Genomic DNA, 19,736 nt, shown 5'->3' on the forward strand with positions numbered 1-19,736 from the left:
CAGAAAATGCTAAGTTTGTTTCAAGCTCTGAAGTTCTAAGAAGATATAATCCATTTTCTATAACCAATAGACGTTAAATCTAGCACATGGCCTTGAACAGGGCCATTACTAGGTTTAATGCAATATTCAAAACAGAATGGAAAGTTAATTAATGCTGAATACAAGTTGATTCAAGTTGGCTAAGCTCCGGGAGCAAATATCCATACTGTGCAGAAACCACAGAGACAAGGCCTTGCCTGCCTTGTTGTAGATACTGAATGTGGACCTAGAAAGTAGGCGTCATAAAAATAATGGCCAATGATCAAAGTGCAACCTGTATACTCTGGTCCATCAAGGACATCAGAGGCACATGGAATTAGCCACAGAAGACTCTCAAAGCAGTGAGTTTATAGAAAGTGGAAGAAAATGGAATAAATACAGTCTTCATTCCTAACCAAATACAGTCTTCATTCCTAACCAGCATAGGAGCCCAGAGACAATGCCTTCATGGTTAAATGTTCATTCAACAAATCTTCATTGAGCATTTGACTACATGTCAGATTCTGCCCAAACTTCACAGACAAATGTCAAGGAACATAAAGTGTAGGCAAATAAAAATATAGTTACAATACAGTGTGGTAACCGTTGTGATCTGGACAAACACATCGTGCTGGTAGAGTAAGTAATGAGTTACACTTGTTTCGTTTTTGTCCTTTTTGTCTTTTCTCTTTGTGGAGAACAGCTTCTCACTATATTGCCCAGGCAGGTCTTCAACTCCTTGGGTTCAGGCTATCCTTTCGCCTCTGCCTCCCTAAGTGCTGGATTACAGGCATGAGCTACTAGGATTATAGGCGTGAGCCATCGTGCCTGGCTGGAGTAAATTATGAGCAAGGAGTGCTTACACAGTAAGTGCCTCACAGGCATTGCCTCTGCATCACAGACAATCTCATAAGGTGAACATTTGTCTCATTTTATAGATGAGGAACCTGATTTTCAAAGTCTTTATATAGTGGCTTGAGGTACAAAGCTATTAAGGGGAGCTCTGGGATTCAAATTTAGATCTATGTGATTCCACGGGCTATTCTCATCACCAAGAGATAATGTCTCCATATTTTATTTTTATTTTTTAAATTTTTATTTAGCAACATTTTATATAGTGCTTACTGTATTCCAGGCACTGCTGCAAGTAGTTTATAAATATTTACTCACTAAACTCTTAGAATAATTGTGTAAGATAAATGCTATTATTAACCCCATTTTACAGATGAAAAACTGGAGGTACAAATGGATGGAATATCAAATATCCAATTCAGATTTGTAAGATGGAGCTCTGAAAGGGGAGAAGAGAGCACAGGGTAGAGGAGGAAGTAAGGGGGATTCCTGAGCTATGTCTTAAAGAAGAAGCATATGTTAGGTGAAATAAAAGCAAAGATTGTTCCAGCCAGTAGGGAAGTTATGCAAAGACACAGGGGCAAGAAGACAGTTTTAGAGATGCCGGTGGCTCCATATTTTCGTTGGATCTAAAGAAACCGGGTAAAACATCTTCAATTTTCCACGTCAGAAATGAGGAAGCAAGAATGGCATGCAGTGATAATATAGTGTCAGTGGGGTCAGGCAGGATGTCTTTGAGGAAATAGCAAGAAAGTAGGATTAGCATGAGTTGCTAAGACCTTGGATGAAGCAGTGATGAGAAGAGTCAAGCACGACTCCCTGGTTTCTGAGGCCATTTACTAAGGAAGAAATCCAGGAGGAAAAACAGTTTGATTTGAAATATGTTGAGTGTGAGACTTGTTAAGTCTGGGGATGTTCAAGACTTAGCTGCAGACCATGATCCGGAGCTTGGAAAGTAGACCTGGGCTAGCGGGTGAAAGGTGGCTGAAGCTGTCATAGTGAACGGGCTTATTCAGCTGCCCAAGGAGGATGTACTCAGTGACAAGAGATTCAAGGTAACAAAAGCATTTAAGAAAGGGAGGAGCTGGCAGAGGAGACAGAGGAGTAGACGTGGAAGTAGAAACTAGGAAAGGGAGGTGCCATGGAAGCGCAAGATAACAATATTTCAAGGAGGCTGTGTCAGGTACTGTGGCCAGAGAAATTTTAGTGATGTGTTAGGTCTAGACACAAATAGCAGTGACATGAGGAGTGACTGGAAAGTGAAGGAACAGAGACCACACATGCAGCTAGCTTTCCAAGACATCTATTTGTAAAGAGGAGGAGAAATCTAAGGATGCAGAGTCCGTGAAGAGATACACTCACACATACACACACTCGTCACACATGCATTTTTAGACAGGAAAGACTTACATACGTTAACTATTCTCCAGAAGAAAGTTCAAACAGAATGCAGAAAGGGCTACTCAGTGGAGTGAGTGTATGCAAAGATGGGCGTGATGGGATGTGTGCTGCAACGGGAAGAGCCGTCTCGCCTTTGAGTGGAAGGTAAAAACAGGCTCAGAATTAGGTAAGTTTATAGGTAGGGCCCAGGGTGGAGATCCTGAGGAAAAGCCGGAGGGCCTCCTCCCCCCCTGGAGAGTGAGGGAAGGTTGCTGAGAGCTTCTTTAAAGAGAATGGCACCAAAATGGGATGGTCATTGTGGAAAATGGGAGAGGGCAGGTCTGCTTGTCTTTGTAGTTCACTGCTGTGTTCCCGAACTGTACCTAGAAGAGTGTGGCACTTACCTGCCACAGAGTCAGTGCTTGAGAATGACTTGTTGCAGGAATTTGAGACACACTGAAGTACTGTGGAGGGATTCTGAGGCTCCGGTTGAGACCTGAGACCACACATGTGTAGTGATAGTGATATTTATGGTCATCACGGTTTCTTCAGGAGTGTTTAGCTCCCTAGTATAGACAGGAGTTGAAAAGACAGATAATCCAGATTTTTGGTTCTGAAAGGTAGGTATGCCAGAATGACAGCGTTACAAGTAAGTTAGACATTTCATCAGGAAATACAACTCTGGATAACGGGGAAAAAAAATAGCATACGAGAGCCTTTTTTTTTTTTTTTTTGAGACATTGTCCAGGCTGGAGTGCAGTGGTGCAATCTTGGCTCACTGCACACTCCACCTTCTGGACTCAAGCAATTCTTCTGCCTCAACCTCCCAAGCAGCTGCCATTACAGGCATGTGCCACCACAACTGGCTAATTTTTGTAATTTTAGTAGAGACAGGGTTTTGCCATGTTGGCCAGGCTGGTCTCAAACTCCTGACATCAGGTGATCCACCTGCCTCAGCCTCCCAAAGTGCTGGAATTACAGGTGTGAGTCAATGTGCCCAGCCGGGAGGCCAGTTTTAAACATATCTATCCACATACATATATGTCTTTTCATGGTTAATTAGAGTTCAAGAGCCAATAGGTTCATACTTATTTCTAAGAGTGTAATTTTTAAAAGCAATAGGAACAAAAAATCAAGGGCACTTGATCAAAAAATAAAACAGGACTTCCCTACAGACTCCAGCAGACTGGTCTGGACATACAGTAGACCCTTAATAAACACCTGTTGACTCGATGCAATTCAGTTTTACGGCCTAAGGTAATGACGGCTTTTGGTTTTAACTTCCTGTCACTCTACAGAACACATTTTCTAGGAGATATCTGCCATAGATGTTAAAATGTTCTTTCTAAAATAACTACTCTTCTGTCATTCCAAAACACAATTTCTGCATCCTTCCCTGAGCATAATTATCAGGAAAAAAAAATAAACTTCAAATTCTAGTGTCAACTTCAAATTATGTTATGTTATGGTGATATTATTCCCCAAGAGGTCCAGTTCCTCCAGTTTGATTTCCCAAGAGACGTTACAGTGGAAATTTAGGCAGGTTTAATATTTCTTTGGAAAACTAGTATATTAATCATTTTGCTCTTTTCTTTCAATTACCTTCACATTTACCCCAAACTCCTGGATTTCTCAGTCTTCTAAGAGACAACTAGTATTTATTTGTGGGAATATTTTTTCTCCTTCAACGTGGATAGAATGATTAATATCCTTGAGCAAACTACTTAATAATTATTCAATTTTATTCTTCTAATTGCCTCCTACATCCACTTGAGAGGATGCTTACCACCTTCCATTTTTCCCTTCAGTCAAGTGTATAAGAGGAAGGAAAGCTGGTACAAATTACCAGGGTCCTATGCTTGGAAGGGGGCCTGAGGCCACACTATGTTGCATATCAATTAAAATCCCATGGGAAGATTTGCCTGGAAACCCTGAAAAACATGTGTCACCAGGTTGTTGACTTCGAAGCACTTCCTCTGTTTTCTCTTGCACTTATTTATGGAAATTTAAATTAAGGCTATCTAAACTGTGCCATACAAAACCCAAGGATTTTATTTTCTCCATTCTTCTGTATCCTGGCATTGCTGACTATGCATTGGAAAAGCATGACATTAAAATGCAAGCGTGAAAACAAGTCACTTAGGAATTTAATATTTAACATAGTTTTTTAAGGTGAAAAATTGAATATGTCCTTTATTATCATTTCAATTTAATATAAGCAAAAAGAAGCTATTGAAAAAAATCTGTGTTCTCAGCGTCGTGAAAATTACATACAGAAATGCAAATTTATAAAACGAGTATGTTACAAAATGAATTACTTTCACTACAAAGAATGCTTTGGATTCCGAGGGGCAAGAGCAGGCATTTTTAGTTTTCTGGGGTGTGCCATGGAGATAAAGTATTTTTAAATCCATAAAATAGAATCCACAGGATTTTGAAGGAAACAAATTATGTTAAAATATAGGGACACATTCTGAGGAAGGGGTCATTAGGTGATTTCATCATTGTATGAACAACAAGAGAGTGCACTTACACAAATCTGGATGGTATATAGTCCACCACATACCTAGGCTATATAGATAGCCTATCACTCCTAGGCTACAAAATTGTTCAGCATATTACTGTACTGAGTACTGTAGGCAGCTGCAACACAGTGGTAAGTATTTGTACATCTAAACATAGAAAAGGTACAGTAAAAACAGTGTTATAATCTATGGGACCATCATGCTATGTGTGGCACATAGTTGAATGAAGTGTTATGTAGCCCTGTGACTATAGTTGATAATATTAGAGTTAAGGTAGAATAAATATGTGCTGCCTTTTTTTTTTTTTGAATATGTGCTTCTTTTTAAACACATTAATAACAAGTTCTAGCAGTGATCTAATAACTACTATAATTTTAAAGTAGTGATTGGCATAAATAATATTTCCTAATTTCTGCAACAACTTTAATATATGAAAATGTCATCAACAAAGCCACAGGTGCTATGAGTGCCACTGAAGTTTATTGCCTATATGTATAAGTGAGAGACATACTAAATTTAATTTAAAGTTTAGAAGTTAGTAAAATTAAGTTGGTTATCTCAGACTTAGCATTGGACCCTCCCCCAATGCTAAAGACCCCTGAGCTGGAGATTCATAAGTGAATCTTCCTAATACCTTCCTGGTATATTCAACTTAAACCTTCTATATTTAAAAAATTCCCCTTGCAAGAGATCTTAAGAAATATGTCAACTTTAAACTATAAGCTTCCTTCTATACTATTTTACAATGTATTAGTTGAGAATTACACCTATTAATTATAAAAGATTCTCCAAACTATACATAATAGTTTAACAACATAAGTAATTTAAAAAGTAAAAGTATTTCTAAAAGAAGCTAATATTTCTATGTTGCTTCAATTAGTTTTGGGAGTCATCTTGGAATGTAATTTTTTAAAAAGCAGCAAATAGCTAAGTAAGTATGTATTTTGAAAGAATAATAATAAATTCAAACACTATGAGAAATTCATTTAAAAAAATCATTGTTGAAAAATTCTGGTTGTTCAGTGGAGATTTTTGAAGGTCTTTCTTTTAAGCTATGTACCCACAACTCACAAACATACAAGCTAAGAATAAAACTAGCTGAAAAAATTTTAAAACATTATTATGGAAAACGTCATTAATCACTGCCATTTGGGTTTCTGTAAATTGCAATCGATAATTAAATGAAATCATGTGAAATTTGCAAATGAAACAGATAAGGGAAGGGGAAGGAGAGAAAGTATGGAAAAAAGAAATGAGAGAAGAGAGGAAGGAAAGATGAGGAAGAGACATGGGGGACAGACAGTCAGACAGAGATATGGAAGGTGTACTTTAGAGTAACAAGCAAAATGAGATCACCAAAACTCTGGAAGCAGCAGGCTAGATCTGCAAAGATAGACGCTCCTCTTACTAGACATAAAGCAGTCATACCCCTGACATGAGTGGTGCCCTTTTGTTCCTATTCCTTCGAAATCTTTTCTTTTTTAAAAACTTCATGTTCAAAATTAATTTTCCCCAATATTAGCATACTCTGTTCTTAAACATGTTGGCGTCAATTCAGCCAGGCAAACAACAGATCTTTTAAGTCTATAAAGATAGAGGCAGAAGCACACAAAAAAGAATGGAAAGAATATAGTAACAAATTTGGGGGGAAAACAGGTAATTACAAAGGTACCAAAGGCAATAACAAAAATATAAAATATATAAAATATAGTATCATAAGAAGTAGTTCCAGTTAAAGACAAAGAATATAAATATAATCTAACTAAGCTTAAAATTTAGAATGTTCTCTACTCTCCAGATTTCCAGAAGGTAGACCACATGTAATGGACATGAATTAAGGCATGTATTACACATCAGTATATTTCTTTAGTTCAGCTATTTTAAATACACTCACTGTTCCACCCTCAACAATGCAACTCATTTTCTAAAAGGTAAAATATTTTAGCTAAAATTTAGGCTAAAGCAAAATGAAAAATATAAAGAAAATATTTTTATTCACCATGAACACCTGAAATAAGTTTTTACCATAGATGGTTATCATAAGTAACTGAAGTTGAAAGTTATATTCAGTGAGTAATACTCTGATACTATTTTTCTCTATGTATACTCTCAACTACAAGACACTCATGAGTCATTAGACAGTTTTTGTCAGAAAATTCAAAACATCCTGCACAAGCTGTATGTTTTCCTAAAAATTTCCTCCTCTGAATTGTAGTATTATGGAGTGTCTAGTGCTATTATTGTAACTAAGAAATAATTTTTTGAAGTCCTTGTAAAATGAATGGAAACTCTTAGTGTATTTTTCATCATCCCAAATGATAAAATATTTTCTTAGGTGGAAAGTTTCCAAAACGTGTAAATCTACTATGCCATATCCGACTGGTCATTTGAAAGAGCTCCAGTTAAACAAATTGCATAGGCCTTTTCTTTTTCTTTTCTCTTTCTTTGTTTTATTTTTCTGTTTAGATGCAGGGTCATGCTTTCACACTCTGTTGCCCAGGTTGGAGCACAGTGGCATGACCATAGTGCACCACAGCCTCAGAGTCCTGGACTCAAGTGATGCTCCCATCTCAGCCCCCTAAGTAGCTAGGACCACAGGCATACAGCAACATGCCTGGCTATTTTTTTTTTTCTTTCCTGTAGAGATGAGGTCCAAACTGATCTTGAACTCCTAATCTCAAGCCATTCTCTTTTCTGGGTCTTGAGACTGCCCTCGGTGACTCTTTCTTTAAAGTTTGAGAGGGACAAAACACACATACACACACACACACACACACACCCCTACAATACCGCAGGGTACTTTGTAATGAATCTCCTCCCCTCTCACCCTCTCAAGAACATCATAGTCCTGCATCATCAATGTCTCCTCTACTAGAACGTTACCAATAGCATTAAACCATATACCCTATTTTTAAAAACATTCACCTTTATATTCCAGTCTCTTTACTTATTCTACTTTTGGAAAATCCCTTGATCAAACTAATCTAGATTTTCAATTTTCTATTTTTATATTCTCATTTTCTCTGGAATCCACCTCAATCAGACTCTATCCCCATCACAACACCAAAGGTATGAAGGTCACCAGTGACTCTTACATGACAATTTCAGTGGTCATGTCTCATTCTTCTTACTGGACTTCTCAGTTGCTTTTGACACATGATCACTCCCTCTGTTTTAAAACACTTCCTTCATTTGGTTTCTAAGCTGCCACTCTTTATCCCTTCTCCATCACTGGCTACTCATCCTCACTTATTTCATGGTTTCTCTTCATTTCCTACCATCTGCATAATGGCCCAGGGCTCAGTTTTTGGAATATTTCTACACTTTATCTGTATCTGGGCAAGAGTTCTTAATCCTACATTCAAATGAGAATCATATAAGAAGCTTCTAAAGGATGCTGGCACCTTGGACCTACTCCATTCCAAATGAATCATAATTGCTGATTTGTATTTCATTTCCTATTCCCTTTTCCCTAAAGCTCTTTCTCCAAATATCCAGATGCCAGGGTTGAGAACCCCAGTTGCCAGCAATCTCATCCACTGTACCTTCTGCACCTTGAAAACTCACAAAACATATCTCAAGCTGTAGATATTTCCTTTGAACTCCAGACTCCCTTATCCAAACACCTCCTCCACATCACTACTTGTACAGATAATGGGCATCTCAAATTCAATATACTCAAAACCAAACATGACCTTCCTCCATGAACCAAACCCCATTATTCCTATAGTCTTCTCATCTCAGTTGATGGCCACTCCATACTTTCAACTGCTCAGGCCCAGAAATTTTGGAGTCATCCTTAATCCTTGTCTTTCACACCAAAATCTCATTCTTCAGCAAATCTTGTTCTGCCTTCAAAACATATCCAAATGCAACAACATCTCATCACCTCCACCACTGTCATCCCAATGCAATCCTACCACCTCCCATGTGAAGCACAGTAATTGTGTCATGGCAGGCCTCCATGTTTTGGACCTTGTGTACCTGTAATCTACTCTGAGCACAAAGGGCAAAGTGATGTTTAAAAATGGTAAGTCAGATCATGTCAGCCATCTGCTCATAGCCTATCACAATTAATCGAAACTCCAATTTATTATAGATTAAGCCTTAACCTTTTCAAGCCTTTGTTTGTGATAGTAATTCAGTGATGAGTAGGTCATACTAAAGCATAAATTTACTTTAAATATATTTTAAAATTAACCTACTGTTTCCCATTTGTCTGGATTATGCAGTGGCTTCTTTATTTATCTTTTCGTCTCTTACACTGTTTGTTTAGCTATGCTTGTTTTACTCCTTATACTATGTGTAAAAGCTATGATTAAATTCAATTAAGAGCCTTATGAACAGAAAGTGTAAGATGCTATAGGTTTTCATCAATCTGTGGTCCAAAACACAAAAGTCAGAAATTCGGAACTCAGAATCATAAGGCCCTATCAATGCCCTCCATTCAAATTCAATGATGTTTATGCAATGAGGTAGGAGTAGTGATTTGAGAAAGGCTTTTTAATCATCAAAGGTTACATGTCCTCATCCCAAATCATTCCATAGAGGTTACTCAGAAGTCTTCTAAAATTAATCAATCACATAACCCATACAGAGCAGAGCCATCGAGGTTAACAATGCAGTAAATGCTTCTCTGGTTGCTCAATTCTCTTGTTTTGACAATGTAAATGAATTTATTTAGTTCAGTGTATTAAACTCTATATCTAAACCCTAAAGACACTATATGCTGGCTTGTCAAGAAGGTATCATTATTGGCTTCTCATATCTTCAAATGTTTCTTCTCCCTGGATCTTTTCCATCCAAATGTAAATATACTGAAATTGTTCCCATCTTAAAGCAAAATAATACAAACCAAACAAACAACCCTTCTGAACTTGCACTTCTGCCCTGAATTTTGGCCTTTCTAGAACTGTTTTCACATTCCACAACCCACATCATTGTGGCTTCTCCACGAAAACAACTCTTAATAAGGTCACCAAATGATGCCCACGTTGTCACAACCAACAGAAATATTTCAGTACTCATCTTACTGAACCTGTCATCAATATCTGGTGCACTTTGATATAGTTCTCTTCCTCTTCTTAAAAAATTTTTTTCCTACCTCATGATATCATTCTCTACAGTCTGTCTCTCCTCTCACCTTTCTTGTTTGCTCTCAGCCAGCCAATCTTCCTCTTCTCTTTGCACTGTGACCTTTCCCCTAGGCTATCTTATCAGTATGGCCTGACTCTGACTTACTGTCTATCTGATATTACCTCTGGAGAAAAATCTGAACTTTCCATGGGATTGCCTCCCAAGCACACAAGCTGAACCCACACTCCCATCCCACCAAACTGGCTGGCCTCCAGCGATCCCTGAGTCACTCAGTTCTCAGCCATCTGACCTTTTCTCTTAAATCTCTACTTTAAAAAACTCATCCAGATTCATAGTCAAATATCTCTGAGAACAAATATAAACAAGTATGTTTGCCTCTAACTCCTTCTCTCCAGCTCCAGCTGTATATTTCCAAATGCATTTTGGAACTCTTCTCTTGAATTGTGTATAATCTCACAAAACTGAACAGATCTAAACTCAACTCATGATCATCTCCAAACTACATTCAGCTATTCCTCCTAATTTCCTAATCTCTATTCAATTTCCCAACTAATTGAACTAAAATGTTAATGACAGCCATGCTCAGAATAATACATATCTGACTGCTTTTCTAGGTCTACCCAGATTTAGCTCTGGATGATGACCACTCATTTAATCCTGAAATTCTAAAGTAAATCTTCAATTCCTCTACTGCCTGCACTTGACACAGCACTTGGGGTTGAATCCCTCAAGAACAAACTTTCATCTCCAGCCTGGCTACTGTGCCTACATATTATGTTTGACCTAAAAAGATAAAAAATAAATAAAATCACCTAACATTTCATCACTGTACTAAAAAACAAAACAAAACCTTGGTGCATTAGTAGGATCACAAGATTTATTCAATTCTTTCCATGATTCTGAAGCTTGGTTTCTAAATAGTCTCTGATCCAACTACCCCACACCCCAAAGCTTCCTGGACAATCTATCTGTATCTCCATTGTTTTATTTCCTCCCCACCCCTGTCCTGAGTGAATGCTGAGCTAATTTAATTTGCTACAGCAGTGACCTAAGACAGCTTGTCTACAAAACCAAAAGTCTGTCCATACATAAATGAAGTCCATACATAGCTGATAGCTTCTATCTCTTCTTTAAGATGGCCTGTAAATTGTTATTACAAAAAAAGAGCTCTGAGCCTTGAGGCATATTTTGAGTTATCTCTATGTTTCAATATGAAGTCACATATTTTTCAGAACCTTGTAAAATATTTTCTTTGCTTCTCACCAAATAGATAGGTATGAGAACAAGCTACACATTTAACTTATTTTCCTAAGCTCTAAAGGTACTTAAATGCTTACTTTTGGCCCTACAGAAACATTTACTGTTTATCAATACTTCTGATGGATAATTGCTTTAATTAAAAAAAAACAGCTAATTTAAATATTTCAAGTAAACAAAAATTAATGATTTCTATGTGTAGAATGATTTATGCTTTGATATAGTCAACTTTGATCATGTCTACTCTTCACACACACACCCCTCATTGTATTACTATTTTTCCATTTAACATTTTGGCTGAGCAGTGAAATTTCTTGAAGTCCTATTTTCCAAAGAGCTAGCAAATATTGCATTGGAAAGCAGAATTCTAAACCTTTCGCCTACACCATTATTGTGACATGGGGTGGAAGGCACTGTGCCTGAGAAAACAGAACACAAAAAAAACAAAACATCATCCAAGCAAATTAAGTATTTTGAGGAATGCAGTGACATATCTTGCCAAAGTCACAGAAAATTTGTTTCTGGAAGCTCTGATTATAACTTTTATGGTCATATCATGAGTTCCTATTATTATCTTTCCACTAAAATACTACTGTAGCACTTCTACAATTACAGTCAAAAAGCAGATGCTTTTCATGGGAAAAAAATGAATGTAATATTTTACAATGCTGTTGAAACTAACAACAAACAACTCAATTTCAATTTTACCTTTCTAGTTTCTTTTCCCAGCTTCAAAATTCAGGAATATGTAGTTGTTTGAAAACCATATGAAATAGTGAGAAAACTTAATGGGGTTGGGAGGTAGGAGCTCTGAGTTCCAGGCCTTCCTCTGCGGAGTCTCTTTTTATATTTCTTTTAGCTCCAACATTTGCCTTTCCTTTTATTTCTTCACATTCTCTCCTTCAAGGATTTCAACCACTCCCTTCTCTTCAACCACATCGTCTATGGAGTGGTAAAGAACAAGTCCAGTTCTCCAGTTGACACTCCTAACTCACTTTTTACTGAACTTGTATAAGACAGGCACTAGGCTGTATGCTAAACATAAAAAGATGAGTAAGACAGAATCTTGTTTTCAATGAGATTACATTTGAATACAGAAAGGCAGATTAATAGATACACTTCAGTACAATTTTGTGCCCCAAGCACGCTGTGGAGACCCAAAAGAGGGGCAATTAGCCCAAAATGGGTCATCAGGAGATGATGCCTAAGATGAGTTCTGAAAAAAAATGTGTAGAGATCAAGAAATGCAAAGAGAGTTATGAGAACATTCCAGGCTGAGGGGAGAGAAGAAACAAGGGCATTCGGCAGTGTCTCACCTGACCATATGTACAGACACATCTATGGATTACGGTGGAGGCACAATTCCAAGTGCAAGGAGTTAGGCTTGGAGTTTGCAAATGATGAAAGGAAGGGGAAGTAGTAAGGTCAAGGAAAGATATTTTTACCATTTTACCAGTGATTCACAAGGAAAGAGGCGAAATCACTTTATAGGCTTTTCTAACTGTCCTGCCCAATTCTGCTTTATCCTTTTTTAAAGCTGTGTGCCCTACCCAGACTGTCTCCTGGAGAATCTTGGCTGTACTCTTGCTGGTGGGGAGTATGCACTGTCCCTCTGGCATATTCTGAAAAGCTATTTTGCTATAAATGCAAGAAAAAAATGCATCAAAAAGACAAAGAAGCAAAGCCTAAAAAGAAAACAAAGTAAGGTCATAGACCTTAGAAACCAAAAAATAGTTTTAAAAAAAGAAAACAGAAAAAGCTTGTAAAATATGAACTGGGTTTCAGTCCTTCCATAGGTCCAAATGTCTCCTGTGGAGCTCATTAGCATCCCATGTTCAACACATCTAAAACCAATTCATAATTTCCTTTTTGATAACAATTCATTATTAATGTACAAAAAGACTGCAAAGGCAATCAGAGTCCGGATGGCAGGGCAGGTTAATACATAGCAGTATTGGCTACAGGTAAGAAAGGACCCTGATTCTATATAATTCCAGTCATGGAATTTTTGTATTACAGAGAGAAAAGAACGATTTTCCAAAAAAGTATATATGGGATATGATATCCTTTAGATAAATCATATAGATCTGTGTGATGTTAATAGCTTCAGAAGAACAGGGCATCCCGGGTTCTATAGACTGGTCCATTCCTACTCATCTAGTATCTTCTCTACTAATTTAGCTTCTGAGCAACAGCAAACTGTTTACAGTTCTCTGAATAAAACATACGAATTCATGAATTTACATAGAGAGGAGCAACACACACTGGGAACTTTCAGAGACAAGAGTGAGAGGACAGAGAGGATCAGGAAAAATAACCAGGAAGCACTAGGCTTAATATACGGGGGATAAAATAATCTGTACAACAAACCCCCATGACACATGTTTACCTATCTAACAAACCTTCACATGTACCCCTGAATTTAAAATTAAAGTTAAAAAAAAGAAAAGCACCCCCCTCAAAAAAAAAAAAAAAAGATCCTTTGGCTTTGAATGCCTCCCTCTATTCCCAACTCCCTAAACTATCTTTGTCTTGTCTTTCAGCTCCCCATCCAGGCACTGACTTTTCCATAAAGCTAACATTCCTGACCCCGCCGTGAACCTTAATACTAATGATCATAACAGCAGCTAACACATATCGAACACTTCATCTGGGCCAGTCTGTATTCTAAGCACTAAGCAGTACCAATTCAAGTTCTTCATAACAATCCTATGAAGTAGGTACTAATAATATCCCCAATTTAGAGATGAGACATTGATGCAAAAAGAGGCTAAGTAACCTGCCCAAGGACACATCACTGGTTACTAATAAAGCCAATATTCGATCCCAACCAGACTAGTTTCAGAGTCTGTGCTTTAATTACTACACCATACTGCTTCAATGTGATTAAAAACGAGATGACTGTAGTTATTTCCATCTGTATAATGGTCTTCATTGTTTTGTTTAGCATTTATGTTCAATGATATATTAGGACTAGATATATATTTCTCTATACATTCTAAATGTAGAATATCAAGTATGAAGTGTAAATTAACTATCAAAAATTCCTAACAAGTATAAAATCTCTTTAAAAGTATTTTGCTGAAACTTGATTTTTATAAAAATATATAGATGCAACTGGCACATGTAAAACACATTAGGATTTACCATTCCTATGATAAGAAAGTTGTCTTTGAGTCTAATGAAAACCCTTGGCAATTTGAATATTATATGATACTAAATTATACTATAATTATTTCAAAGGTCAAGAATCTTAAACATTTAGTCCTAAAACTCTCCACCTGGGTGATGCAATCAGAAAATTAAAGTATGTATGAAAATATTTAATTATACAAAGCAAGTAGAAATCTACTAATTTAATAACCTTTAAATAAAACATGTAATTTTTTCCCACATGGATTTTTTTCCTTTATTGCAAAAATGGAACTTTTTAAAAGAACATTTTTTTGTGTGACTATGAGCACACATTTTATTTTCCAGGGCTTGTTTCAAGGAAGAGTAGGATAAAGTGATTTGGAATAGAGCATTGTATCATTTATTAACTCTTGAGAGACTCTACAGTGCTTTTATGCTGGGCATCACATGCATAAAAACAATTTTTTTTGACTCAGACTCAGTCCAGCCTTTTCAGGAATTTACAATCTAGTAGGAAAAGGAAAACAGAGAGCACAGGTGTGAGAGTTGTTTTTAAAACTGTGGTAAGAAGGGCTTCAAGAGGCAAATGTGTACTAAGAAGAAGATCACTTTTTGGCCCACAGCTGTAACCCATGAACATCCTATGTGATGTTGAAATGTCTGATAAATTACCTTTTTCTCAGAAAACTTCAGTTACACAAAATAGCACAGAGGTTAGAAACATGGACTGTGGAACCAGAATGTCTGAGTTTGAATCTCAATTTTACCATGCACTAGTTGCCTTCGGTGGTTTCCTTTAACTTCTCTGTATCTCAGTTTACTCCTTTATAATTAGATAATTTCATATAATTCATAGAATTGCAGTGTTGTTGGGAGGACTAACTGAGTTCATGTGAGAGAAGCAGGTAGCACATAGAAGGCACTCTAATCATATGAATCAACATGGCTTAAAAAGTACCTGATGAAGTGCAGGCCTCTTTGTTCTCAGGCCTTAGGACACTCAAAGATAAAGACATTAAAACATCTTGCCGGCCGGGCGCGGTGGCTCAAGCCTGTAATCCCAGCACTTTGGGAGGCCGAGGCGGGTGGATCACGAGGTCAAGAGATCGAGACCATCCTGGTCAACATGGTGAAACCCCGTCTCTACTAATACAAAAAATTAGCTGGGCACGGTGGCGCGTGCCTGTAATCCCAGCTACTCAGGAGGCTGAGGCAGGAGAATTGCCTGAACCCAGGAGGCGGAGGTTGCGGTGAGCCGAGATCGCGCCATTGCACTCCAGCCTGGGTATCAAGAGCGAAACTCCGACTCAAAAAAAAAAAAAAAAAAAAAAAAAACATCTTGCCAACCCACAGACTCAATTCTGGCTGGTATGGATCATGTCTTAGCAGTGTTATGCTATGCTGGTTAGCAAGGACACTCTTAGTGTTCTTAATCAAACACTAGAAAATTTGTAAATATTTTATTCCATTATCGGAACAAAAAAACTCTTTTAGTTGTTGATATAATTTATATGCAGCACGAAAATCACAACCACAAGCACTATGTTTGTATGTCAACATACAAAACATTGTCAAAGTGGGCATGATTAGTTGCTTTTGATAATTTTAGTTAATACTATTTTGCTATTTGTTTGTCCATTTGCTGTTGGAAGAACAGGCATAGATGATTATTTAACAAAATGTAAAGCAGAAAAAATCATAAAACTGAGAAAAGCATTGTGCTATGGTTTGAATGTAAGCTCTCCAAAACCCATATGTTGAAACTTAATGGCCAGTGTGATGGTATTAAGAGATAAGTCAAGTCCTTTAAAAGGTGATTTGGTCATGAGGCCTTCTCCCTCATTAAGGAGATTAAGGCCATTATAAAAGAGGCTTCATGCAGTTTTTGGTCTCTTGCCTTTCTGCTTTCTGCCATGGGAGGACACAGCGCTCCTCCCTTTCCAAGGATGCAGCGACAAGGCATCATCTTAGAAGCAGAGAATGGCCATCACCAGACAACCTACCCTGCCAGCACCTTGATCTTGCTCTTCCCAGCACCCAAAACTGAGAGAAAATAAACCTGATCTTCATCAAATATCCAGTCTCAGGTGTTTTATTTATTTATTTATCTATTTATATATTTATTTTAGAGACAGGGTCTCACTTTGTCACCCAGGCTGGAATGCAGTGGCACAATCATAGCTCACTGTAACCTCAAAATCTTGGGCTCAAATGATCCTCCCACCTCAGTATCCTGAGTAGTTAAGACTGCAGGTGCATGCCACTGTGCCCAGCAAGATTTTTTTTTCTTTTTTGTAGAGATGAGATCTTGCTATGTAGCCCAGGCTGGTCTTGAACACCTGGCCTCAAGTGATCCTCCCTGGCAGCTCTCCCAAAGAGCTGGGATTACAGGTATGAGCCAACCCGACTAGCCTTTAGTCTCAGGTATTATGTTATAGCAATACAAACAGACTAAGACACCTAGCCACTAAATCCCCTCATTCTTATTGCTTTAGAAAAAATAATTTCCATCCGTTTTTGTTTGCACAATAAATCAAGCCTATTTGAGACTTACTGTTCTGACATATGGATCCCCTGAAATTCAGGTGCTATTTTTGTCCACCACAACTGTTTCTGCCACTGCCCTGTTCCGCACATCAGGTGTGAGGTGTTTCCTCAACAAGAGATCACATCTTCTATACAGCAAGAGATCTATCCTGAGAGTAAAGCAGGTGCTGTAAAAAGAGACTCACAGAATCTTGGAACTGAATTTAATTTTTAAAATTATCTAATCCAAACCCTTCATTTCATAGAAAAAGCATGCCCAAAGAAACTCAAGTCCCCTAGAAAGCTGGTGGCTGAATTGAGAATGTTTTTCCTTTTAATTTGCCATCTACCAGTTCAGTAGATTTTTTTGTTTTGGTTTGGTTTTGGTCTTTATCACAGTACATTGCCAGAGAATAAACGTAACTTCAAAACTTTGAAGTTTTGAAGTCAGAAGAAACAACAAAATTTTAGGGTGCAACCTTAAATGTGAAAAATCATGAAGACATCCAACTTTTAGAAAAATACGGACAATGAAATTTTCATCTAGATTGAGGCAATCGCAATAAAAGAAACCTACAATTGCCTAAATTCTGCAGTCTTAGAGTGAAGATACGGGTAAGACTTTGCAAAATATATTTAGACAGTTACATTTGTATTTTATGCTCCTCATGTCCCCAACCCAATCTGGAACATATTTTGTGATAAAAGCAGATTACAAGAGACTTCCTTTATCCAGAGCTCTGTGATAGTCCCTAAGTGTGAAAGTGAGCATGAGAGGAGAAGAGAAAGAAAAAGAAAAAGCGGGAAGGAATGGGGAGAAGAAAGGAGAAGGAGAGAAAGAGGAAGAGTAAAACTAAATCTCAGTCACACTGAGTGATTTTCTTCCTCCTTCATATGTTACTTATGAAGCTGCATTCTTACACTAGAAATAAATTCAGACATGGTATTAAAGGCAAACAATAATAATAAAAATTATAAAAATTGCATAAGCTATTTCAAGTTAGGATTGAGATGCAAATGTTACCATTCTTTAATACAAAAATAAGTAAATATCAAATGAAAAATAAGAGTTTAGGGACATAGTAAGTAAATTCAAATGTATAAAACAAGTAGATTTCAATTGCATTCAATTATTTCACCCAATCACCTAGAAGCGAAGATCCTCTAAAGAAAATTGCATTGCCTTCCCAACTCCTTGGAGAGCTGGTTTAGTTAACAGCCTACCTATGCTTCAGAGATGACCATGCAGCTTACATGTCAAACTCATTTTAAAGTGTCAATCAAGTCCCTTTCAATCTAATTAGTTTGGAAAGTAGTGTCACTGACCTGGAACTATGCAGACCATTTATTATCATATCATTTGATCAACCTAACACTTTATCTCAGTTGAGTTTGAGACACCTGTAGCCAAAATGTAATATCCTTTCTCCCACTCATTACTGGTAATTCTCAATACAATTTCCTATTTACAACTCAATTTATCTCTATGAATTAGCATGACCAACTTCACAGAGGCAGTCCACAGAATTTCTCATATTTAAGATTTCATAGCAAAATAGAAAGGAAAAGGGAATAAGGAGAAATATATGTATATCAGATACATATAACAGATTCAAGACTTTAGACATCCAATAACTGCTAAAAGGGGAAAGGAGGAAAACCAGAGGATCATGGATACGTTGAAAGACATTCAGATCCTTAAACATGGGAGGAGATTTTTATTTTTTTAATATAATAAAATGAATCATGTAAAGGGAGTCTGTAGTTTGTCACCATGTGCAATTTGTTTGATTAATAAAGAAAAACTTTCTCAGGTTCATAGTATTTAACCTGCCTTTAACCCAGCCAAGGGCAGGATGAGATAGAACTGAAGAGGTAATAACTAGTTTCCCAGGGGACAGAGAACACAGCCAAGTGCCTCTAAAGGAGGAGCTGGTGACCAGAGCACAGTGAGGCTGGAATGTGATGGGAGTGGAGGTAGTTGCAGTGCTGGCCAACATGGTGGCTGGAAGATGCTGGTCAATCAAGCAACAGAAATCACCTGGCCCATTCCCTGGCAAGAGTGTGAAAATTACCTAATCTTTCTCTCATTTTAACTTTGTCTATTTAAGAACTGATTTGCAAGACAAAAATACAAGCAGGTAATCTTATCTCTGAACTATAGAATAACATATTGCATCAGGGAGGGATAAAAATACACACACACATACTCGTGTATGCCATCGAAATGTTGTATTTATATTTTTAAATGTGGCATTAAAAAAAGAAGTATAGCAGATATATTTAAAGTAATGACTATTCACTCTAGAAGACGATCATCTAAAAGCAGGATGTCAGCTGCCACTGCTTCCTTTTCTAACTTGTGCTTTCCTTTGGGGAAGTTAATCTGCATTTTACCAAAATTCCTGTTTGTCTGAAGGATAAGCAAGATTCTTCAATTATATTGGCTTGATCAAATAATTACCAGAAAATATTATTTTACATCTGGTCAAATAAACTCTACATATATCTCAAACTTACCTTCAGGTGAAGAGCCTGTCTTTTGGGAAAAGACAGCATTTACTTTGCTCTTCTTACTGATATCGCTGTTTACAGACAAGCTGGACTGAATTTTTCTATGCATTTTTTGAGAAACAGGTGCTGAAAGTTTGCGATTATCTGTGGATCCATGTTTGGCCCCATGGTGAATTCCATTTCCATTGCTCAGACCTGTGTGGCCGTTCTTTATCTTGCTTATTTCCTCATCACTCAGTGCCTGTGCTGAAGTCTGAAGCTGAGGCAAGCGCTGAGGTTGGGCTAAAAAAAAAAGAACAGAAAAAAGTCAGCCAGTTAAAGAAAAATAAATTAATATTTTTACATAATGAAAATACATTCAGTAACACAGATTTGGGGTTTTATCCATGATACTAACACTGAAGAGGCAACAAAGAAAAGAAAGGAAGAAAA

General features: G+C 37.3%; 1 protein-coding gene across 1 annotated transcript in view; it reads right to left on the reverse strand.

Moving 5' to 3' along the window:
- MDFIC (MyoD family inhibitor domain containing) overlaps nucleotides 1-19,736 on the reverse strand; it is an 88,533-nt gene that overhangs the window by 13,413 nt on the left and 55,384 nt on the right. The window contains exon 3 of the mRNA XM_021673408.2: nucleotides 19,311-19,586. Coding sequence (XP_021529083.2) covers nucleotides 19,311-19,586 — 276 coding nt within the window. The remainder of the gene's footprint in view (nucleotides 1-19,310; nucleotides 19,587-19,736) is intronic.

The sequence above is a fragment of the Aotus nancymaae genome, unplaced genomic scaffold, assembly GCF_030222135.1.
Source record: "Aotus nancymaae isolate 86718 unplaced genomic scaffold, 86718_ANA_hifiasm-v0.15.2.pri h1tg000002l, whole genome shotgun sequence".
NCBI lineage: Eukaryota > Metazoa > Chordata > Mammalia > Primates > Aotidae > Aotus > Aotus nancymaae.